At 32.0% G+C, this 24894-nt stretch overlaps 4 protein-coding genes and 1 long non-coding RNA gene across 5 annotated transcripts; 4 read left to right on the top strand and 1 right to left on the bottom strand.

Annotated features, from left to right (window-relative positions):
• The first annotated feature begins 576 nt into the window (after positions 1-576).
• LOC125876164 (uncharacterized) lies at positions 577-2080 on the top strand. The gene is made up of 3 exons (XR_007447476.1): positions 577-703; positions 807-865; positions 1324-2080. It is a non-coding gene; the product is annotated as an uncharacterized LOC125876164 (long non-coding RNA).
• A 5036-nt stretch (positions 2081-7116) lies between these two features.
• Positions 7117-8074, bottom strand: LOC125876156 (heterodimeric geranylgeranyl pyrophosphate synthase small subunit, chloroplastic-like). Its single transcript, XM_049557274.1, has one exon. It carries the CDS (start codon positions 8068-8070, stop codon positions 7117-7119), a length of 954 nt encoding a protein of 317 aa, XP_049413231.1. The 5' UTR covers positions 8071-8074.
• A 2751-nt stretch (positions 8075-10825) lies between these two features.
• On the top strand, positions 10826-15609 carry LOC125876151 (probable beta-1,3-galactosyltransferase 2). Its single transcript, XM_049557264.1, has 11 exons — positions 10826-11303; positions 11931-12027; positions 12174-12238; positions 12341-12552; positions 12646-12709; positions 13320-13392; positions 13485-13605; positions 13725-13812; positions 13902-14027; positions 14119-14228; positions 15096-15609. The coding sequence occupies exons 1-11, from the start codon at positions 11182-11184 to the stop codon at positions 15242-15244; spliced, it is 1227 nt and encodes a 408-aa protein (XP_049413221.1). The 5' UTR covers positions 10826-11181; the 3' UTR covers positions 15245-15609.
• Positions 15610-17186: 1577 nt separating this feature from the next.
• On the top strand, positions 17187-24177 carry LOC125876163 (autophagy-related protein 8C-like). The gene is made up of 7 exons (XM_049557283.1): positions 17187-17247; positions 17338-17410; positions 18473-18528; positions 18632-18684; positions 19376-19494; positions 19577-19664; positions 23899-24177. Exons 2-7 carry the CDS (start codon positions 17374-17376, stop codon positions 24035-24037), a joined length of 492 nt encoding a protein of 163 aa, XP_049413240.1. The 5' UTR covers positions 17187-17247; positions 17338-17373; the 3' UTR covers positions 24038-24177.
• On the top strand, positions 20505-20997 carry LOC125876161 (uncharacterized). Its single transcript, XM_049557280.1, has one exon. It carries the CDS (start codon positions 20607-20609, stop codon positions 20994-20996), a length of 390 nt encoding a protein of 129 aa, XP_049413237.1. The 5' UTR covers positions 20505-20606; the 3' UTR covers position 20997.
• Positions 24178-24894: the final 717 nt, after the last annotated feature.

Genomic DNA, 24894 nt, shown 5'->3' with positions numbered 1-24894 from the left:
AATGTACTAGCAATTTACTTGTTAATACTTTATTGTAAAAATGACTAATTAATCACTTTTACTTGCAAATTCGGGAATTTTGAATTTATGATTCTGAATTTTAAAAAAGACAACTTATAAATTTATATACATATAATGAAATTCGGTAGCAAATAAAACCTTTTAATTAGTTAAATGTCCAAAATTATTGAGTTCTGTCAAATTCGTAAATAGTAATTGGAACTCAAATTTCGTCTCGTTTCTAAAAATATTCTTAGACTCCGTTATTTTGACCATAAATTGTGAAGTTGAAACTTGAAAATTTAAGTTTCTAAAGTTATGATTTTTTAAAATTTAAAGTTGTACTTGAATATATATTTTGCTTGATTCTTTTTTTTTTATAAAAAATATTGTCGTTGAAAGCTCCAAACACTTGTCTAAAAATATTTGAAGATCGAATTTTCAAAATTTTATCAAATTTCATTGTATAATAAGATTTTGAAAACTACTCTTAAATACTTTGTAAAATGAATCTTCACATTCCCTTAATAATTTAAGTCAATCATTTTGTTAAAGACTAAAAAAATAAAATAGACATAGGTCAATTATTTATGAAATCTCTTATAAGATCTTTATCTCTCTCCTTTGATTGCTCACTATTTCCCCTCTTCTCTATGACTCTTTTTCTCTCTTCAACAAACACCAATTCTTAGGATTTTTTAAGGTACAAAAAAACATATTTTTCTTTGTGTGTTTTAATTTCCTAAATGATATTATTATTGGTTTACTTTTGTATTAATTATTTCACTTTAATTTGTGTTTTGCAGATAAAATTTTCTAGATCTTGAAGAAAGATACTTGTTGCAAGTTTCAATTATAAAGAGAGGTACATTTTGCAAATTCTATCTTATATTTATTCGTTGTCTATAAATTTAAAGGTCTTTACTAAGATTTTTTCGAAATTTGTCTCCCTTCTTCTCTTCATTGTTTTCAACAAAATTTAGTCAGTGTTATTTGTTGGTCATTGAAGTTTGAAGTATCGCTATTTCAATAAATATATTTTATTTTATTTTGGAGGAAAATAATAACATCATATGTTAAAATTTGTCCTTTTTTAATGCACTTACCTCGAGGAAGGTGAGGTTTTTGATGCATACATACAAGTACTTTAATTGAAACGTTGATATATAACTAATGAAATACTTCAAATATTTTTGTTATTTGTTAAAAGAATCTTGATTAAGTTCCTCAATAACAAACAATGAATTTTATGGGGTCGATTTTATTTTTTATATAATATCACAAATTTATAAAGTTTCGATTATTTTTTTTGTTATTTCGCAGAAGATGACACCGTCATCTGAAGGGAGGTACAATTTGTATAGTCAAGGTAGTAGTGGATGGACATCAATGAGGAATGATGAATTTCAAGAAGAAGAAATTTGGGGAAATTTCACCGATGAAAGACGCGAATTTGGTTCAAATTTCACCAGAAACAAAGAGTCATCACCAATTTTCAGTCCTAGGAGGCTTCCCACCGCAGCCAAAATGATCCAGAGATCGAGTAAGAGTTCAATTCAGGAACCTAAAATAACTCAATATTCAGCTCCAGTAAACATACCCGATTGGTCAAAAATTTATGGGACAAATTTCAAAAAAAACTTGTCGCGTGATGATGATAATGATGATGATTGTGATGGCGGAAGACATAATTTGGTGAGAAATAGTTCAAAATTTGATGAAGAGAACGATGATGATGACGGTGATGAAAGCGAAATGATGCCTCCACATGAATGGATAGCTAAAAAACTTGAAAGGAGTAAAATATCTTCTTTTTCAGTGTGTGAAGGTGTTGGAAGAACACTAAAAGGGAGAGATTTGAGTAGGGTGAGAAATGCAATATTAAGTAAAACAGGGTTCCTTGAATAACATTAGATCGAATGAATCGATAGTGAAGATTCATATAGTCGATTCTGATTTATTTATGAGACATAATTATTGTTATTGTTGTATTATAATCGTGTAGATGACGTGGTGATAGTTGATGATCGTAAGACATCAACAATAGGATTTGATTAGTAATTGAATTAATATGTTTAATTAGAATTAACAACTTCTAAATTCGATATTATTTAAGTAGCTAGTGGCTTGTGGAAACTACACATACCAACAACAATAATATATTCAATATAATTTCATAAAGTCGGATCTAAAGAAGTCAGAATGTATATAGACCTTATCTCTATCTTATGGTAGAGAAGTTGCTTCCGACAAACATATAATTTTAACTTGTGCTTCAAATATTATTTTAGTCATAACAAGATATATATAACTATCTAATGTATTTTTTAAAAAAAAAAAAGAAATAATACAAAATATGTAATGAATGATGAGTTGGTGACAAATATATATTTTTTTAATAAAAAATAATGATAAAATCATATAAAATAAATATTATATATTAAAAACTTATAGTATTACGGCATGTTAAATTTATTCATAAATCATATAAAATAAATATTATATATTAAAAACTTATAGTAAAACTGATCATAATTTAAAAGTATCATGGCATGTTAAATTTATTCACTTGGTGGGTGGCCAATAATTGCTTACTTGATTAAGTTTAGGAAGCCCTCAAAATCAAAATATTATTTTTCTTTTTATTATATAGTCGACAAGTTCTGCTTTCCTGTAGTATTAGGCTATTAGTTAACCAATTTCTCTTTTTATATTTTATTACTCCCTTCATAATTGAATACGATCATGACATTTGAACCCCACCATTTTAATTTTGGAAATTTATTGTTTTATTTAAAAAAATTATGTAAAGGAAAAATGACTTAGTTTCTGAAAAATCGATTAAACTTATAGTTTAAGAGAAATCGAATTTCCAAAAGGACAGAGTCGCCACTTGATTTTTTAGTAAAAAATCAAGAAAAATATAAGGTTTTTCAAAAGATTCAAACAGATAAAATCGATTGAAAACAAGGGTTCGAGTTCAATGTACATTCCGAGAAGGTGTTAGGCCCTCGGAATGCCCGCTAACTCGCGGTTGACCGGCGATTTGACCAAAATGATTTTTGACTAATTTTGAAGTTTTAACGAAGTAAAAGAACTCATTTACTTGAACTAAATATTTTTTTAAAAAAAATTTAACTAAGTAAAGATCACACAACTTTGACTAATTTTGAAAGTTTAATAAAGTAAAAAAACTCATTCATTTTAACTAATTATGAAATTTTAACTAAGTAAAAAAAAAGCTTATTTATTTAAATCGACTTTTTGAAATTTTAACTAGGTAAGAAGGACTCATTTATTTTGACTTTTTTGGAAATTTTAACTAAGTAAAAACTCATTTTTTATGACTTATTTTGAAATTCTAACTAAATAAGAGAACTTACTTATTTTAACTAATTTTGAAATTTTGACTAAATAAAAGGACTTATTTATTTTAACTAATTTTTGAAATTTTAATTAAGTAAAAGAGCTCATTTATTTTAAGCTACTTATTTATCACTATTATCATTTTTTATCATTTTATTTATCTAAAGGGAAATGAACTAGAGGGGAATTTTCTAAGGGGAAATAATTTAAGTGTTGATAAGACTGATATTAAAAATAAAAACTAAGTAATAAAATATATATATCTTTAATTCGAAAATAAAATGAAATGACCATTCTTGGGGAATTTAATCAAATCAAATCATAAGATAATCAAAATGTTAGTCAAATATAACAAAATAAATAAGAGTAAGGAGAGGAATATCAAATTTGGGCCTTTGGCCCAATTTTAGACTTGCTGAAATTCCCTTGGGCTTTTGGCCCCCATTCCTTTCAAGAAATCTGTGTATGCGCCTTTATGTATATCCCTGTATACGGACCGTATTTGGGTCCGTATTTCTGCGTTTTTTTTCTTGAACATCAGCTTTTGACCTGTACTTTATCATCAAACTAGCGTTTCCTATATATTTGCAACCCGTAAATCGTATTTCCGGCTGTATACCAGTGTATACAGCAGATATATTGGCCTGTTTTCATGCTTTTCGGGATCTGAAAAATTCAATTTCCAGCCTTTGCACTGCCTGTAACCTGTTCGCTGGCTATTTGGACTCGATAAAGAAAAGCACGATCTCCGAAATGCAAGGATAGGAAGCGAAGTCCCCGCGGACTCAAGAGGGATTCACATTCGACAAAAAAAGGGAAAACATGTTAGTGAATTTAATTTTTCCAATGACTTGAGAAAAGAGCGTATTTAGAGAACTTTTAATACCAACTTAATCAAATAAGTAAACCAAAACATAGAAAAGAATTACACCAAATTAATACATTAAATCTTGTGTAGTCAAACAATCATTTTATCACAAAAAGGGGAATGAAATAATATAATGAAAAGTATTAGTATTCTTTTTTTTTTTTACTGCTTAGTGATCTCAAATAGCGAAGGGAATATGGCTATGTATTTTTTTTTTTAAGACTAGTACAAGTAACAAGACAAATACATGTTTCATGGCCTAAACAAAGTGGCCAATGATTCTAGCAATTTATTTATTTTTTTTTAAAAGAAAGAAGGTACCATAGACGACATACAACCCTTATCCTTTTAAAACTTAGCATGCTGGAAATGTGATATGGTGTATTAAATATTTAAAACTGACATAGTAAACAACCGGTAGCATGGGAGAAAGTGCAAAAAATATGGAAAGAACAGAGATTGAAGAAAAATAGCAGAGACAACACACAACTTCGAAATGTTGACATCTTGATTCGTTCTTTCAACTCGGGACAAAAGAACAAAGGATATGATGTCGGGTACGGAGTCATAACGCCGATTCATAGCAAATAGACACAGACCGAGATTAACAAGAAAATTTCGAAACCAATCATAGAAGTATCATAGAAAAACTAAGACAATAAGAGTAGCATCAATCAAAAAACCAACATTTCAATATTTCTACATATGTTCAGGTCACAGTAGAGACCAACCGATGAAACAATAGATAAAATATACGAAAAACTTCAACCCTTAAACAAACGAACCAACCACAAACCGATTCACGATAAACAGTGAGTCACAATAAGCTCAAGCATCATCATGTAAACAGCCCACACACCAACAACGTATTAAAAGCAAAGATAGTTGAATAAAAAAAATGTGTATTACCTTTAACGGTGCAGCAAATCTGGGACAGACGAGAAGAGCACAACTCCCACCACGACTACGAGCTTAACTTCGCCGGAAACGAAACGAGAACAATACGAACAGTGATTTTAGTTCCCAAAATGTCTAGGATTCGAATAGCTTTTAATTTCTCTAGCAAAAAAAAATAAATTATTTTTCTGATAAGCAGTTGTATAGATATATGTATTTTTTTTTTGATCCCCCCCTTTTACAGTGAATAAGAAAGAATATATATATAGGGGATGAATTAGGTTTTTTTTTTTTGGAAAAATGGGGGGAAAAGATCCAAATCCGGATGAACGAGGACCAAATCGAAATTCAAATTCAAAAAGAAAAAGCTTTCACCATTGAAGGGAGACATGCTTTTCTGAAATTTCACCCCATTCCGAAAGAGGAAAGGAGAGATGGACGAGCTCGATCGATCGACTCGTCCTTGGAGTGCTACGTGGCAGGATCTCGCGGCCACAATGACGATTTCCGCGGCTGCAAGGACGAAGTGAGAGGGACGTCGGACTGTTGGAATTTGTCATTTTCCATTGTTAATTGATGCTGAAGAAGTTCTGGGTCTTTCTTTGAATTGGACAAGGATTTGGGTCGGGTCTATAGGGGAAAAGGTGGGTTGGGAATTGGATTAAAGTGTTGGATTTTTGAAGGGATATGGGCTGGCTGGGATGGGGTTTTGGGCTGCTGGTGGAGTTTTGGGCTGCTGGTGGGGTAGAGCATGTATTGTAATTATATGGGTATGGTATTAATTGTAAAGAAAATAAATAGGGATGGGGTCGGTCGAAAAGGAATTAGAAAAACTTAGTCAATTCAATTAAGTTAAGATAGATTCGGCTAGTAATTAAATAAGACAAATTGATATTAATTAATTAATGAGCTTCTTAATCTTAACAAAATAAAATAATTAACTTAATTATAAACTGATTAATTTAACAATATAAACGACTAAATAACCAAATATTTAAATAAAGCTAAAATCTTCTTGAGACAATTTTTGAACATTCGTAAAATATACTAATTAGACACATAATTATATAATAATTAACTTAATTATAAACTAACTAATTAACTCAAAATTGTAAACTATTAGATAACTAAACAAACTAACCAAATATCTAATTAAACAAAATCTTTTTGAGACGATTTTCCAATATTTATAAAATACACTAATTATATACATAATTGTATAAAAGACATATTATTGTTTAAAAATTATAACAAGTGACAAACTATTCGAAACAACTTGCAAATTATTCTATTATATTTTTATATATATTTTTTTTTTTGAAATTTCTAAAATTAATTACTTTAAATCATTTGAAAATTAAGAAGCTCGAAATTAATTATTATCGGGGAGGGTCAAAATTAGGTGTCAACATTTATAGTATAAAATTAATGGACGGATTGAATTAAATTTATGTATATTAAAACATATTGAATTAATAAATGAGGCACGGCCTAATATATCAAAGAAGAGTTGGGAAGTCAAATATAATTTGAGTACTAGATTTTTTTATTTTTTTTTTATATATATAAAAAGATTATTATTCAATTTGTCTAACTTAAATAACACTTTTAACTTGCTCATTTATTTGTTACTTGCTTCACTTTATGTAATAAAAGACGGTAACACAACATCATACTTATAAGCAAACTTGAATAAGATTACTGAATGAAACTCACGTAGATTGAATCAATAAATGAGTCACGACCTAATATATTAGAAGAAGAGTTGGGTCGTCAAATAAGATTTGAATAGCATATCATTGTCCAATTCATTTAACTCAATTAACAATTTCAGTTTGTTCATTTGTGTGTTTACTTATTTCACTTTACGTAATAAAATTGCTAGTACAATAATGCAAAATCATACTTATAACAAAACATTTTCTTTATTACTTTTTTTCATAGATCAAATTAAACATGTTATTCAAAATCTAAACAAGATCACATTATGATAGAGACTCTTCAACAAGACTAGCAATTTGCTTCATTAATTTCTTCCCTTTGAAACTTGTATCCATGTCCTTCATGGCCAATATTCTAAGTTCATTCACCCTTTTCTCCATTTTTTTGTTGTAATTTCTTCCATTTATTATTCCTTGTATTATTCCAACATAAAGCCCATAATTCTTCAACCTTTCTATTTCTTCATCATTTCCATCACCTAAAATTGCACCACAAGTAGCTCCACATGCATGAATCTCTCCTTCTTTCTTCTTGCACACGTATTCGAACATTTCCTCGTTTTCGTTGCCTGATTGAGTCCATTCTATCTCGCGATATTGACCTTCTAGCAACCCTTGTGACCCAAAGGCACGTGTCACCTCAGTAATAACCCTCATGATCTTGTCTGAGTTTTTTCGGGCCGGGCTCATGGCTTTAACTATCAGTTCAATAGCAAAGGGCATGATCCCATCACCCGTGAGGAGCTCGATATTCGGGCCAAACTTGTGTTCAGGCTCAATGTCCCTTAAATTATGGGCCGGGCCCAATCCTTTAGCTTGTGATTCAACTATGATCCCATGTGGGCCAAACCCGTGCTCAATTACGGGCCCGGGCTCCGTCTGGGCCATCTGCATGTGCTGGTGGGTGTAAGTAGCGACATGCATGAGATGCATTGCCGATGCTACAGCCATGGCTTGGGCTCGGTCACCACCCACCAGCTCGCACGCCGCGACACACAAAGCTGGTGCTGTGGATTTGGGTGTTGTAAAAGTCAAGTAATGCATGGGCTCGAACACAGATTCAGGAGCCCTAATTGAGATGACCTTCTTAAGATGGGCTTCAATATCAGATTCAATAGAGGCCCAATAAGATTGATTTTGGCCCATTTTAGCTACTATTGGTCTGTAAAATGATAATGATGAACCATTTATGGAGGAAAAAAATAAAATTCTTGCCATAAGCTAAAAATAATAATTGAGGTCTGAATTTGAAAAAATGGCAAATTAGCTCATATTTAAATAAGAAATCTTGATTACGTATTAATTTTCTTCTTGTGCATGTTTTATACGTGTGAATTAAAAATTGTCCACTAAGGACTAAATTGACAAGAAACTTTCTAGTGATTTCGGTATATATAGATATAGAGAAAATATTAAATTTTGAATGTGCAACAAATAAATATTTAGATTTGTATTAAGTTGAATAAGTAGACATATGTGTCTTACGTAAGGTAATTTGCGTTCTACCTGGCGTTCTACGCACATGATGCTAGTTGATAAACTTTATATAAATTTAAATGTATATTCATGTTCACTTAAAGTTAGAGAGCATAAATATCAATTAATGCTAAATTAAAAGATACGTTTATACATTATGCTTACTTTTTTATGAAAAAAAAACTTCTAAATGATGATAGTAATACAAAGAGTGAGTCCAGATGGTACTAGGTTAGTATAACATAATGAAGTTTTTTTTTTTTTAAGAATATTACTCGAGTCAAAAATATTTTTTTAAAAAGTTATATGTTCTCAATAATAACATATCTAGTAAGTTTCATTATGCCAAATGTCAAATATCATGAACCTTACCTATTGTGTATCTGAATTTATTGAACCTTACCTATTGTATATCTGAATTTATTGAATCATTAAATTTCGAATAGCAAATAATTAATCGAAAAATAAAATTTATGTACCTCAAAGTTATGACTTTTTTTTCTCACTTTTTTTGCATTCTTTGCTTTGAGTTTCATATTTGGTAGCCAATCATGTTCAACCAAACAAAAAAATGGCTGGAAGGTGGTGATAACCTAACCACTAGGGACCCCACTTGAACCTCTTGTTAGAAAAAAATAATACAAATATATGTTTTTTTTAAAAAAAAAAATAATCATTCAATGTTCGATTTTTTTTAGGATTTGATTAATTTGGATTCATGCAAGGAGGTCTCACTTTCGGAGTAAAGTATTTTCTACTAAAAGTGATTTCATATTCAGGTCTCAAACTCAAGACCTCTAATTAAAAACAAAGAATTACTCACAACCATTGATAGTGCTTGAATACTATAAATAAAAAACGTGTATTTAGATGATGTTAAGGTAACACATCACTTTCAATATTGTGATTACAGGGTTGGTAAAATTCAATAGTTTAAACTCAAATTTTATACTTATATTGAAGAATTTATATAATAAATATAATATTTTATTTAAAAGACAATAAACCAAAAAAATATGAATAAGAATTCATAAATTAATTTTTTTTTAGTTTTGATTCTATTTGCATGAAATATTATATTGTTGAATGGTGTACCAATCATATTGGCATGATATCTAATCCCAAGTATTCTATTTGAATTTCTTTTTCTCTAATGCAATTGTTGATATCTAATTCATTGAATCCACCTTTTTATTTTTAGGAGAAAATGACCAAAAAGAACTATAATGAGAACACCACAATCTTATTATAAAGTATTGATATCTCAAAAAGTTAGATAACATTAGGGAAAACAACCCTTCATTTGTTTCATTGAAATGATCATAAAATTTTACACACTTATGATAATAGTACCTAGCATGGTAAACATTGATACACATTTAGATAAGAACAAATGAGTATTATGTAAACACAAGTAGTCTTTTGATTCAATCTTTAATTTAAAAACATAGTGTTAAGGAAATTATTACAAACAAAAGAAAGATAATTAAAGATTTGTTTAAATATGAAGTTGTTTGATTACCTTAGTTGGTGAGCTATCTGATTTTTTCACCATTGAGGTGGAAGATTTTGAATTTCATCTATATATAACATTTCCTTCCCTTTTCCTCCTCCTTCTTTAGATGTCTTAATTTTTAAAAAAAGATTATGATGATCTATAGTATTTTATCATTATATAAATAATTAATACTATGCATCAACAATAAACACCAATTAATGTGATTTTCAAATACTCCTTTTCAACCTTAACATCTATGTTCGACGAAAAGGAAAATGTCTTTAGAAAAAAAAAGTAAATTTCTTATTTATGTTTGATATATATAGGTGTAAAAATTATTTTTAAAAAAATATATATATAATTTGAACAAATATTATGAAAAGATGAAGGTAAGAGTATATAGAAGGGGGGAGAGGGGTGGGGGGGGGGGGGGGGGGTGAGCTATTGAGCTATATTATAGGGTAAGAAAATGTCACAAGGAAAATCACTCGTTGAACTTATTTTTCTATTTTCATCCGTTAATTTTAGGAATATTTTCAAAACATTTTAAAGAAACTTATAACAATTGGAAAACTCATACTCAGCATACTTACTACTTAGGACTCATTTGGTTGGAAAATTGATTATCTCATGATGGATATTAATTCACTCTCAATATAAGATAAAAGTAACACTACAATCTCGGGATAAGTGATTTCGCAATTTCATCTCAATCAAATATAAAATAAACTCATCCTAAAATCAATCTCAAAATCAATTATTCCTTATCTCTCGTACCGAACAATCCGCTACATCATTATTATGTAGATCAAAACACATTTGACGTGACCCCATTTCCAACAAATTTGCAGCTGCCAACTTCTAACATCAGACAGTAATACAAGTGCACTGTCCATGATCTTTTTTTCCTGAACCAACACTGAAAAAAAAAAAACACTTTTAGAGTGAGACAATTTCCCAAAGATTTAATTTTTTTTATTTTTTTACAGTTACAAAAATTTACCTGATATCTCACCGACAATGTCATCTCTCTCTTGACAGAAAAGAGAAACAGGTGTCCACCATTAAAAGAATAATAAGAAATTAGTACTAACTTAGATGGATTCTTGAACAAAGTGCTGTATTGTGGGTCTTGTTTTCTTCAATTCCACATATTCAACACTTTCTTCTTCTATTTCACTGACCTGGGGAGCTTCTCCCATGTGAAAATAGAAACCCCTTTTGTTAAAAAAGAAATCTTTTTTTTTTTAAATCTTGAAATTGCTACTGTTTTGGGGGTTCTTTGGTTTTTTGGGGTTGTTGAGTTGGGAATTGAAATGGGTATTGTTTGAATTAGCTGTTAATTGGTTTAAGCAATGAAGAGCACAATGAAAAGTAGAGGAGGAGGTGAATCAGCTGGAAAAGGTGTTTTTTCTAGGAAATTGACTGTTCTTCTATGTATTGGATGCTTCTGTGTTGGGATGCTCTTCACTGACAGGTTCATTCATTTGATCTTTCTGTTTTTTGAATTGGATTATGAAAGTTTGGATCTTTACGCGAAATCTTAGTAGCTCAGTTGATTGGTTATTGGTTACTTGAACTTTCAACTTGTTGTGAATGAAAAGAAAAGTTTGGATCTTTATACAAGGATTTGACTTAGCATTATGAGGTTTATATAGATTGTTAATTGTATGTTTTTATAGGGAACTTTTGATCTTGTTAGTTTTGTTTATGCAATTTAATGATGTTTAGCAATACTTCTAAATTAGGATGGTGCTGTTGTTGAAATTAGCCTGTTTTTTAGTTGTGAAAGAGATCTGTAGCTGCATTTCTGAGCATATTAATGTCACTCCATCTGTCACAAAATACTTGTCATTTTCAGATTCGCGAGATTCAAACTACATTAACTTTGACTTACATTTACTTATAGTATTTGAATATCTTAATCCAATTTAGCTCCGAAGATTAGTCAAATTGACTATCGAGAAGGGTAATGTGACAAGTATTTTGGAACGGAGAGAGTAGCTTAAATGGCTCCTTTTTCTGTTATCTTCCCACTTGCACAACTATTGAGCCTTTTGCAACTTTGTTCTATTTTCTCAACAATGAGGATATTTGGTTATAGGATGTGGACAGTGCCAGAAGCTAAAGGCATAACAAGGACAACACAGATTGATGATCAAAAGCTAGGGGTAGTTTCTGAGGACTGTGATCCTACCAATGTGAGTATAGACGATTTGAGAAATGATTTTAAGTCATTCTAGTTAAATGGAGATTCATATAGACGATTCCCAACTTGTTTGGGATTGAGGTTTAGTTGTTGTTGTTGTCGTCAAAATAATAGCTTTTGTGTTCTTGCTTTATACAGAAGGATGCGAAAAGCGAATCCAAGGACATTTTCGGTGAAGTTACGAAAACACACCATGCTATACAGTATGCTTTCATGCTTTTAACTTTTTGATTTGTTGAATGTCATACTTCATTTTCCTACAAAACAACGAATTCAATTGTTGTTGTCCTTGTAACAAAATACAGAACCTTGGATAAAACAATTTCAAACCTAGAGATGGAACTAGCTGCAGCAAGGGCGTTGCAAGATTCTATACTGAGTGGTTCTCCAATAACAGAAGACATAAAGATCCCCGAATTGGCCAAGAAGAGAAAATATCGAATGGTCATAGGGATAAACACTGCCTTCAACAGCCGCAAGAGAAGAGACTCAGTTCGTGCTACTTGGATGCCACAAGGTTTTTGAGCTTCACTATTTGTGTTTTTCTGAGTTACTTGTGGGGATTTTCCAAATGTTGGATGCATTTTGATTATTGACTCGTGGAAAACAGGTGATAAGCGAAAGAAGCTAGAGGAAGAAAAGGGCATTGTAATTCGTTTTGTAATAGGTCACAGGTGAGTACTACAACTGATAGCTGGTATATTCTCAAGGTGTTGTGTTCCCAATCTTCTTGATAATGTTGTTGGCTCTTAATTACTTTCTGGCAGTGACCCATCATCACCCATTTATAACTTCTTGGTGTTGTGTGTTTCCTTCAAGAGTTTCTTAGAGCATATATTAGGGATGACAAAAACAAAGATTTAGTTCGCATTTTCACAATTTTGTCTACTATAGTTGAAGACTCTGTACTTAAAAAAAGATACTTTAAAGTGGGGGAAGCTGATATTTAATATTACTCCTATTACTCCTTCCGTCTCAATTTGTTTGTCTGTCTGGTTTTGACTTGGCACAGAGTTAAAGAAAATAATTAAACTTTTGAATCTTGTGGTTTTAAGCTAAAGATATGTAGAATGTACCAAAATGTCCTTCAATCTTGTGGTCTTAAAAATTAGAATTAAAGAGTTACCAAAAAAGTAAAGAGGTCTTCTTTTTGAAACGGCTAAAAGGAAAGTAAGTCAAACAAATTGAAACGGAGGGAGTAATTTGAAGGTGTTAGTTTGCATATTTATTTACTTGTAATTTGATGTTCTTGTAGTCTTACTGATCTAATTTTCCAATAATCAGTGCAACATCAGGTGGCATTCTCGATAGAGCAATTGAAGCAGAAGACAAGAAGCATGGAGATTTCTTGAGGCTGGTAACATTAACACTTTTTGGTCTAGTCTTGTATCAGATCCCACCCCCCTAAAACTAATCTAACTATCGCACATGTTACTGTGACTTCTGTAGGAACATGTTGAGGGATATCTTGAATTATCTGCCAAGACAAAGACATATTTTACTACTGCTGTTGCTCTGTGGGATGCTGATTTCTATATTAAAGTTGACGATGATGTACATGTAAATATAGGTAGGACCGTAGGACCTTCATAGATGGTTCAGAAAGGCTATGTTTGTATTACTACAACAAGTGCACTGCTATACTTATGCCCGTCACTCATTTGAGAACATGCATTTTGGAAACTTCAGGTGCACTGGGAGCAACTCTAGCTAGGCATCATTCGAAACCTCGGGTATATATTGGTTGCATGAAATCTGGTCCCGTCCTTGCTCAGAAGTAAGCAGAGGAGTTCTACGTTTGACCATAAACGAGTCTTAGATATATTTCCTCGACTCATCTCTATTTTGCCCCTCTTCTCTTTGCAGGGGAGTGAGATATCATGAGCCTGAGCATTGGAAATTTGGTGAGGACGGAAACAGATATTTTCGACATGCAACAGGGCAGTTATATGCCATTTCAAAAGATTTAGCTACTTATATATCTTTAAATCAGTAAGTTTTTGTTGTTTCCTGATATACTTGGAATGTATTATGTTGTTTTGTGTGATTATCAATTGCTGATCCTGATCTCTAATCATCCTAGGCATGTTCTACACAAGTATGTTAATGAGGATGTCTCGTTGGGGTCATGGCTCATTGGATTGGATGTGGAACATATAGATGATAGAAGATTGTGTTGTGGAACTCCGCCAGGTAACAATTCATACAGTTATTTCTTGGAAATAGAGCATTTTCTAGAACTGTCAGTCTTAAGCTTCCATGAAGTTTTGATCTTTGTATCTGCATTGAATATTTCCAAACTTGGAGTACCGTTTTTCATATTTCCACATTTGATTGTTTTTCCGACCAAATAAGGCAGCCAGGCAGGAATTATAACGATAATGATCATTTGCTAATTTGGAAAGGTTATTGAGATCTGCCTACAAGATCAAGCAATTGATTTTAGAATTTCTCCAAGTACTCTATGATCTTTCCATTTTGGTTAATTCGAAAGGCTTAGATATTTTTTTTGGTTGGCCTCATTATTTGGTTTACATGGTATTAGTCTATTAGAACAACCACGGGAACCGAGAGGTGGTGGTTTACCCTGTGGCAGTTGATACACTATCAAGAAACAGTACATGATTCCTTCCCTTTTTTCCTCATGACTGTTCTGTACTTCTTCACATGGTACCATTCAGGTAGTGTAGCTTTTTTCTTCCACATGGCTGCCTTGTCCTTTTATGCACATGGCACCAATCTGTTAGTTTGTTCTTTTTTCCTCATTATTGCCTCGTGAGACAATTTTTTTCTATACTATTTTCATGGCTTGTTTGATTGAGAAAAGTTCTTGAATTTGCCTTCCCATTTCCCTTTTTTACGCATTTCAGTATCCTCCTGATTCAGAGAAATTCACTACCCCTCCATACATTAGATCCTCGAACATAGGAAAATGGATAAAGAAACAACTATATATATTCAAACCAGGAACGTTGACTCGGGACGAAGAAGTTTGATTTGATTAATCTCTAAATGTTCCTAGATGATTAAATTTGATTTTGTCTATCTTAATTTCACCAGATTGTGAGTGGAAAGCTCAAGCAGGCAACATTTGTGTTGCTTCCTTTGATTGGAGCTGCAGCGGGATATGCAGGTCCGTAGATAGGATTAAGGAGGTTCATCGACGTTGTGGGGAAGGCGAGAATGCTTTGTGGAATGCATCCTTTTGACAAAATGCATCATTTCTCCAATCTCTGGAGGCTCCAAAAATGATTACACGAACACTCAAAAAAACAAGATGTATCCGAGAATTCTCGGAAACATCAGATTTGATAAAATATAAACTGTATCAATGGGAGAGGGAAGAGATGTTGCCACTGTATCTGCTCCAAATTTAGTAGCTAAGGAGAGGGATAATATTGTAGCAACCAATATGTGAAGCAAAAAGTGTAAAGAGTCATTCTTTTTAGATGCTTAGAATATAATAATTTGTTAGTCTTGTGAGAGGAAACTAATAAGTGTACACTTCACCAATTTGTTTGTTGCTTTTATATGAAGTAGTGAAATGAAATTTCCCTTTTGTTACTTTGTTTCATTCTTATTCATATATGGGGAGAGGGATGTGGGAAAGTGGGGTTCTCCGTTTTAGAAGTCAGATTGGATTTCGATTGGTGCTTAACAGAAGGATTCCAAATCTCGGAAAGGCGAGACAAATTTAACGCTATGCTCTTTCCTTAGGGCTTCCTTCTAGTGGGGCTCACAACCAAAGAATGCATGGGATGAGGTTGCCACCATGAACTAAGGATTGGAAGGGTTGAGGGTAGAGTTTCTTTTCATTTTCGGGTAGTTGGGAGAAGCAGTTGATTCAGAAACATATGCGAGGGCGGTTGAAATACTTATTTGCACTCAATATTTGTGAGTTTGACTGATATTAAAGAGTAAAAGATTGCCTCTGCTAAGAACAACTATTCTTAATATAATAGACCCTCGTCTCAAAAAAATAAAATTGAATTGGATACTAAAATAACATGATATAAAACAAATGAAGCAGTAATAAAAACTGAAGAAGAAAATCATGTGATAACTAAATAATATTTACTAATAAGGAGAAGCAAAGAGGATACTAAAATAACATGATATAAAACAAATGAAGCAGTAATAAAAACTGAAGAAAAAAATCATGTGATAACTAAATAATATTTACTAATAAGGAGAAGCAAAGAGGAGGTTAACCCTTAGCTCTCCCGCATAAAGTAAAACAATACTCGACTAGCTACTAACTTTCTCACATGAAGTACGAAAATACTCAACTAACTACTTTCTACCCTAATCTTCGACTCGGTATGGAAAGACACTTGTTTGACGAAAATGGGCTAGTTTGTCTGCCTCATGCATGAAAAAAGCCATGGCCCGTGGTTTAAAAAGAGAGTGATAAATATGGTCCCTTAAGTTGAGTGAAAGGTTTAAAGTATTCCTTTAAATATGATCTAAGCAATTTTAGTCCTTTATATTTGACAAAAGTAATTTATTTCATTTCCGGCAAATACTTTTGGAGGTATCATATTTGTAGGTTTAACTCTCTCTTTGATTTATTTTTAGAGTTTGATGCTACATTTAGAGTTGTTTTTGTTATATTTTTTTATCCTCTATATTTTGTGTAGCAATTTCTAGGATTTAATGAGACTTCTTAGTATTTTAGTTACATTTTTTAACTTTCTTCAAATTTAACAAGCTTAAATTGATCGTGATCAAGAAATCATTAATTTCACTCGATGGATTAGGATGATTAAATATTTGATAAAATTCATGTTTGATAAATTTAAAGGATCTCAATTGATCTTTTAAAAATTTAATTATTCACTTTTCGTGTCTAAAATTTCTGGTATAAAACTTAAACAATTGATAGCTCAAGTAACATTTGGTGATAGTTTAGGTAGGAAACTTACCTACCTGACGGTTCACATATGAAACAATATTCTAGGTGTCTTTTAACCCCTAACTTTTAAATATTTTCAACAAAATTCATGTTTGATAAATTCAAAGGACCCCAATGGATCAAAGCAATATTTAAGGGACTACTTTAAACCAATCTTTAAATAGAAGGGACTATTTTTGTGATTTTCTCGCGCGAAAAAAAAGGGATAAAATATTATCCAATTATATAGAGCATTTATTTTTATAAACAAAGAGAAAATTTTGGATGCGTCTTTCACTCTCTTTGTGATTTCTTTGAGTAAGCTCTCTTTTCCCTAAACAAAACTCCGGAGCTTTTTCCCCTTTCTGTTAGAAAACCCTAATTTTATTTTCATCTTTTGGTTTGCAGATACGCCAATTTTTTGTTAATCATTCTCAGATCACCATGGCAAAAAGCTCCTTCAAATTGGAACACCCGCTTGGTAATTTTTCCTGTTTTTTTTTTTTTAATTGTGTTTTGGTTATAAGATCTTATCTTTGTTCAATTCTGGAATTTCTTTAATCAGAGTGATAATTGATGAATTATTGTTTTGGGGGTGGAGATAGGGTGATGTGAGGTTTGGGGTAGAGATAGGGTGGTGTTGTGAGGTTTGGGAGGGAGATATGGTGGTGTTGTGAGGTTTGGGGGTGGAGATAGGGTGGTGTTGTGAGGTTTGGTGGTGGTGGTGGGGGATTATACAATAAAATCCTGTTTGTGCGTATGCTTGATTCTTGATTGTGGATTTGAGTGTCTATTTGATACAGTTGGAGGTTTTGGAATTCCTTTTCTCAGTTAACAATCTTTGTTGTTATTCGAACTCTTCAAAAATGTGTGGAGGATCCTACACGGATGCGGGGTGGAGATAGGGTGGTGTTGTGAGGTTTGGGGGTAGGGGATTATACATAAAACCCTTTTTGTGCATATGCTTGATTCCTGATTGTGGATTTGACTGTCTATTAGATACAATAGGAGTTTTTGGAATTCCTTTTTTAGTTAACAATTTATGTTGTTGTATGAACTCTTCAAAAATGTCAATGGTTGTGGAGTATTCTACACGGATAAGGCAACATTTTTGGAGAGTCTGAGCAACTTAGGTTTCAATTATGTATGCGTATTTGTTCTATATTTCTAGTAGCCTAGTACTTGTACTTGCTGCAATTTTAAAGATTTTGTGAGAAATTTGCCACTATGTGGTTTACAAAGTTAAGTATAAGAACATCGTACATGTAGTCTGGTAAAGAATTCTCTATTTGGTTGAAGCTGTTTGTTCTTATTGTTAATCATTTGATGTTCTCCCAATAACTTTTGGAAGGGTATTGTCTATTGTTTGATGGTTGAGCATGGGCTTCTTGTGGATACCTACTTACCTAGTGTATATTTTGTTTATGTGCTTCTAATACTTCTAGGTTTATCTTTTGAATTTTCTTTTCCTTGGAACTTTCTTTTTCTGCAATTTTTGGATGTCGTGTTCTTGTTATGTTAATTTGGTTTTGCATTCATGTAGAGAGGCGACAGGCTGAAGCTGCTCGTATCAGGGAGAAGTACCCTGATAGAATACCGGTACAAATTTCATATATTCTCTTGCAATGCTCTTCTGGATGTGCTACAAAGTTTATATGCTTTTTTTATCCAACCTAATTCCTTGTTTCTTCTTGCTATTTAGGTGATTGTTGAGAAAGCTGAAAGAAGTGACATCCCTGACATTGACAAGAAAAAGTTAGTGTTTTATCACCTTGAGCTTTGCAATGTTTACTTGGGTTTTCATTTGACAATGTCCTTACATTCAGAGTGCTTTATTATTTTGTCACAAATGAGCTTTTGTTTCCCTGTGATAATGCCATAATAATGTACCTTTCTAGTTGTTGCACTCGAGTAGTATGGTTACTATGGTGTACATCTTCCCTTTGAACTATGATGTGGCTCTCGAGTTGTATGATTACTATGGTGTATATCTTCCCTTTGAACTATGATGTGGCTCTCGAGTTGTATAGTTACTATGGTGTATAATTTCCCTTTGAACTATGATGTGACTGATGTAAATTCTTGCTATATCTTTGCGCAGAATAACTTGTTCAAGTATATTTTTATTGTTGTCGAATCATTTTTTGAGTCATTAGTAGTAGTATTACCATTAATCAGGCTGAAAGATCTTTAATTTGCGCTAGCAAGGTATTTATAGAAATCCAAGGCTAGTGTGAAAAGTTTGTTGTAGAATGTCGAAATGAAATTCCAGGACCTTTTTACTCTTTTCTTATAGTCGACTGGTGTTAAAGCAACTCAAACGATGATTTCTACTGCCAGAGAGGTTGAACAAAGTTGACTTAGCTAATCTTCCCATGCGGTCATGCTCTTTCTAAGTTTTGCTGAGGTTTAACTGCAAATTGTTTGTTAATCGAAATACCTGCAGGTATTTGGTTCCCGCAGATCTGACTGTTGGCCAATTTGTGTATGTTGTTCGCAAGAGGATTAAGCTCAGCGCTGAGAAGGCTATTTTTATCTTTGTGAAGAATATCCTCCCCCCTACAGGTGAGAAGAACACTTCTATAGTATCTGTTGTTACTTTGCTTTGAACAGTTCCTTTTTTAATTGTTCTTCCACATTGTTACAGCTGCCATGATGTCTGCCATTTATGAGGAACACAAGGATGAGGATGGCTTCCTGTACATGACCTACAGTGGCGAGAATACCTTCGGATCCTTTTGAAGTTTCAAGCAGAGACCTTATTACTGTGTAAATAAGTCTTAAGAAAACTTGTAAATACTTACGTTAGCCTACTCTTCTGAATTATCTTTCTACCAAGATGCTGTCTTGGGTTGACATTGACTGGTTTATGTAGTTACCTTTATGAAGTTGCTCATTTCCCGTTTGCTAAGATGGCTTTACATTCCTGTTTCCTTTTCCTTGGTCTCAAAACTATTTTGAAAACGGTGGGGAAGTGATTAGATATGACATGACAAGACGAAGTTTTCTACCCCCAATCATCACTATTTTAACAAGTAATTAGTGTTGTTTTGGATGCATATAGCAGATCATCTTCACAGTTACTTTCATCAAAGCTCATCCTAATCTCCGTTGATGACATCTATACAACGGAGTTTTGTCATTTATTGACGAAATATTTTAAGATTTTTTCTTTCTTAGTAGTAGATGAAAAAGATTGTTGCAAATTTTATTAGCGTATATGTTATTTTACCCTTACTTTATGGAGGGTAAAGAAATTGTTTTCGACGTAAAAACACCTTATCCCAATTTAGGAGAGCATGGAATGAGAGAAACATATATGATAGCCTTTATTGTTGAAAGACTGAGATTGGGCCACAACTGTTGGGTCAGCGAAGCCTGATGCTTTTTTAGAGTCAATTTAACTAATTTTAAAATTAAATTAGATTGTATTAATTTGATAAAATAAATTTTAGATATTCAAAAACTATAACTAAAAAAGGAACGGAGAGTGTACCTCTTTGCCAAAAATGATCAGAATTTATTTTTCAATGTACCAAACATGCCCTTAGCTGGTCTTTTCACTATAAGCCGCATTTTGCCGGTTTGCCTTATCTAGCTCAACTCATTTTCCTTTCGTACCTCGAATCCATCGCCGTCAAATCACAGCTTCTTCCTCCTCTTCGTCGGCGGCGGCTATGGCGTGTGTACCTAATTCATCGATGACTCTTCTCTTTGTCGAAATGGGCGTCGGCTACGATCAACACGGTCAAGACGTAACCTCAGCTGCTATGCGAGCCTGTAAAAATGCAATTTCATCCAATTCAATACCAGCGTTCAGAAGAGGATCTATACCTGGAGTTTCATTCGATCAGATGAAATTGCAAATCAAATTAGGAGTTCCTCGGCCTCTACACCACACTCTAGATCTGGAGAAAGTGAAATCAGTGTTTCCTTATGGAAGAATCTCGAACGTTGAGGTCGTTGATGGCGGATTGATATGCTCCAGTGGTGTTGAAGTTGAAGAAATGGGAGATAAAAATGATGATTGTTACATTGTGAATGCTGCTGTCTATGTTGGTTACTGATGATGATCCATCTTCGAGGTTCGATTTTCCAGGTCAATTTTTTGGGAGATTATTCGAATGGTTGAATTGATAATTTTGTTCAAATCGAATTATTATCAAATAGTAACAATAGTTTACATTTTATAGCAATTTAAGTCGATTTATGTATCTCTTTGATTTTAGGTTATGTTAATTCGAATTCAAATTCTCATATTTATCTACTAGTTGAAGTCTTTCGTTACGAATAAGCTCGAAAAATTGAGTTGTTAGTGAGATGGAAAAATCGAAAGATTAACATGATTGTTGCAAATTGAAATACGAATTCATGATTTTGAAAGCATGAATATGAAAATCTATTAATTGATTGCTCGTATAAGGAAAATTAGATTTAAATCAATAATTGAGTACTCTAATATTAATTTGAGAGTTAGAATCGTGAAGATCAAAATGATTACAAATGTTTTTGTACAATCGTGTTAATTAATTAATGATATTTAGGCTTAATTGATTAATCAAATTTTTGACTAGTTTGTTGTGGCTTTTATGAATTGTCCTTTTATATATTATTAAATTAAACAATTGTCAATGTATTGGTGTGCTATAAACAATATCAGCTACTTTATTAAACTATTTTCAGCTCCTTATAAAGAAATTTGGAAAGGTGCATGCATTCGATAGATGGATAGAGAAAATTTATTTGTATCGAATATTTATATTAACGTATCATAGTTAAATAATTGACTGAATATATATATAAACCTTTAAAATTAGTATGATTTTTCAAATTCTCAGTGGAGACAAATGATATATGGTAAAATAATTGACTGAACACATATAGAAACATCTAAAATTAGTTGTATAACTTTTCAATTCTCAATGGAGACAAAAAAATACTAGATGATTTTTCTTATTTGTTCTAGTTTTGGTGGATAGAGTTACTTGGTACCTGTTGTTGGTGGGAATAGCAGATATTTCGTGGAATTAATCGAGATGCACAAAACCTGATACTGACCAACGATCATAAAAAAAATAAGTTTGTGTACATACTGAACACATAATATTCAATATTTCACTGAATTGACGTTATTTGTTATTCCATTTATCCAAGCAACTAGCACTAAAATAGGGTTTATGTTCAATAGAGTAAACTTTATTTTGTGTCTATAAAATTGATTGGCAATGAATAATTGAAAGTTGTTTGTGGACTATATAAGAGATTGGTTAAGTCACGTAACGACATATAACAACATGAATAGACATTTAATAAATATCATATTTGGGTACGGGGCCTATTCTCGCGGAGCGGGAATGCACCATTTACATTATGATATTCGATAAAAGTCAATAATTTTAATTCAAATTATTACATTTGTATATATGAATCATAAATTTAGAATACAGTAAATTTAAAGAGCAAAATTTTGGTAATGCATGCTTGATGGTTAGTAGAATTATTAAGGTAATAAGATTTCTCCACCTATTAACATTCTCGATTTCAAATCCTCTATATAAAATAGTTTTAATAGAGAATGTTTACTTTACTTGTACTTTAAAATGAGTTTACGCTTTTTTTTGTTACAATAAGTGTTGCAATTGAATCAACTTTTGATATTATAGAAAAAAAGTTTTGATGTAAGCACAATCGTAACTGACTAAATATCTATCGTGATCGTGATTGAATCAAATAGTTTCAAAAGTTAAAAACTTGAAACAACAAAAGCCATTCACTAGCCCATCAAAGGTATGGTTCCATTGTCAAAAGCACATGTAGCAACTAGCAAGTACAAAAACATAATGGTGATGGGTTAAATGTCAAAATTGTTGACCTAAATCTTGTACACACATGAAGACACCTTCCCACTAGTTATTCTAGTGTTTCTTATTGCATCTACCTAGATATTTCTTGTATACATATTTTTTTATCATCGTGATGTTTGGATCAATTTTCACACGTCTCAACTAATTTCACGAGATACTTGCTTTCGCACATCAATTAATAATTATTATAATTATTTTTTAAGTGATCTGATTACATAAATATATTTTGTATAGCCCCTATAATCTTTGAAAAAAAAAACTCAAAAATATGGATGTGCTCTTTAGAAGGAAGACCACATTCATTAAAACGTGTTTAATTGCTAGTGGTGGGCCCAATAGAGAAAATTGAAAACAATATTATGAATTGAGGAGGGTTGTTGACACTTTTGTCCTCAAGGTAAATAATTTTTTTCCAAATTATAAATATATATTTTTGTATTAATATTATTGGAAATAACCTTTTTTTTGTGAGACCACCGTGAATAATTATGGTTATTATTATATCATAATATTTCACAAATTATTATCTCTACCCTTAAAAAACTTATATCTTACTAGATATAAGTTCAATTGCTAAAAGCAAAAACTAAATACCGACTAATTTGAAGGGCAAAAGCACAATTATTTCCTTGAAAAGTCAATTCAAACATTAAACAAATAGTCATGGGAAGTATTTACTTTCTTCGTCTCAATTGATATGATGGAAAAATGATTCAACACGTTAACTAGTATAAAATTTTAAAAGAAAACGATTGAAATTTATGAGTACAGTTATAAAGTCAAATCATTATACTCATTAAGAGTAAAATACAAAATTTAAAATTATATTACTTTTGAATTGGACTTGATTTAAAAAAAATATATCATATAAATTGAAACAAATTGACTATTTTTTTATAGATAATAAGGAATGGTAATGGGTGGTTTAAATGGACTAAATTGGCATGAACAACTTTCACACGGTGTTCACATTTTTTGTTGCTCTCTCTATATATAACAGAATCACATAATTTCAAATAAACAAAGCAAATAGAGAGATTTTGAGGAGAAAAAAAAGGAGAGAAGCCACAATTTCTTCATTAATGGCTTTGTTTAATTTCTGGGGCTGTTTCTCTGAATCTTCAGAATCAAGCCGATTCGTCTGCAATGGCGACGTTTGTGTTCTTCGCGATCACAACAAAGTCACTGATCAAAAGAAGAAGAAGAAGATAAGCTTGAGGATCCCTTTTTCTCCGCGTAAATAGTGAAAAAACGAACGAGTGAATGTATTACTTTCAAATCGAGATAGATCAATTGTTTTTTCTTTCATATATGTGAAAAATGGCTCTGTTTCTGATCTTGTACAACAAGATTTCTGGCTGAAGGTTGAATTACCGCAACGTAGGAAGGATTCTGAATTTCTGAACTCAGAGGCGGATCTAGGATTTAAGCTGAATGAGTTCAGTCTGTAAGTTATTTAGCATTGAAAGAACTTAAAATTATAGGTTCCGAACTACTATTTATTGCAATTGTAGTGGATTCTTATGTGTAAATTTATGTTCCGCATTGAAAGCAGTGGCTTCAGATGAATCGCAGCTGCAGCATCTTCTTCTACTTCTGATGGGAGACTTTTTGTTGTATAGAGAACTTGTAGTAAATCAATATTTTTATTTTATAGTATATTATTAAGCTTGAATGAAAGTGAAAATTCATGTACCTATGCAAAATTGATAGGGAATTTTAATAGCTTAGATGGTTGATTAATTCAACTTTCACTTCTCCCCACTTTATAATCCCCTCTGGGTTCGAAATTTATCCATTCCAATGGATTATTTACGACATATACAAGGTCTAAACAAAAGTATTGGGTTAGATGACCTCGTAGCTCCTTCATTAAAGCTATTGGGTTCCGATGAATCCTTAGCTCGTTGACTAGATTCGTCCATGTTGATATGGTGAATGGGCTTACCAATCATAACATACATGGAGAAATAAGTAAATTTCAATCTTTAAAGTTCTTAGAATTGAAATCATTGCGCGAATATAATAATTGTTTTATTTATTTTCACCTATATTCAGTGTCAAAAATACTGAGTTTACTTGGACCATAGCGCACTCACAA

This window comes from Solanum stenotomum, chromosome 9, assembly GCF_019186545.1.
Source record: "Solanum stenotomum isolate F172 chromosome 9, ASM1918654v1, whole genome shotgun sequence".
Classification (NCBI taxonomy): Eukaryota; Viridiplantae; Streptophyta; class Magnoliopsida; order Solanales; family Solanaceae; genus Solanum; species Solanum stenotomum.
The sequence above is the reverse complement of the archived record's forward strand: the minus strand, read 5'-3'. Positions and strand labels throughout refer to the sequence as shown.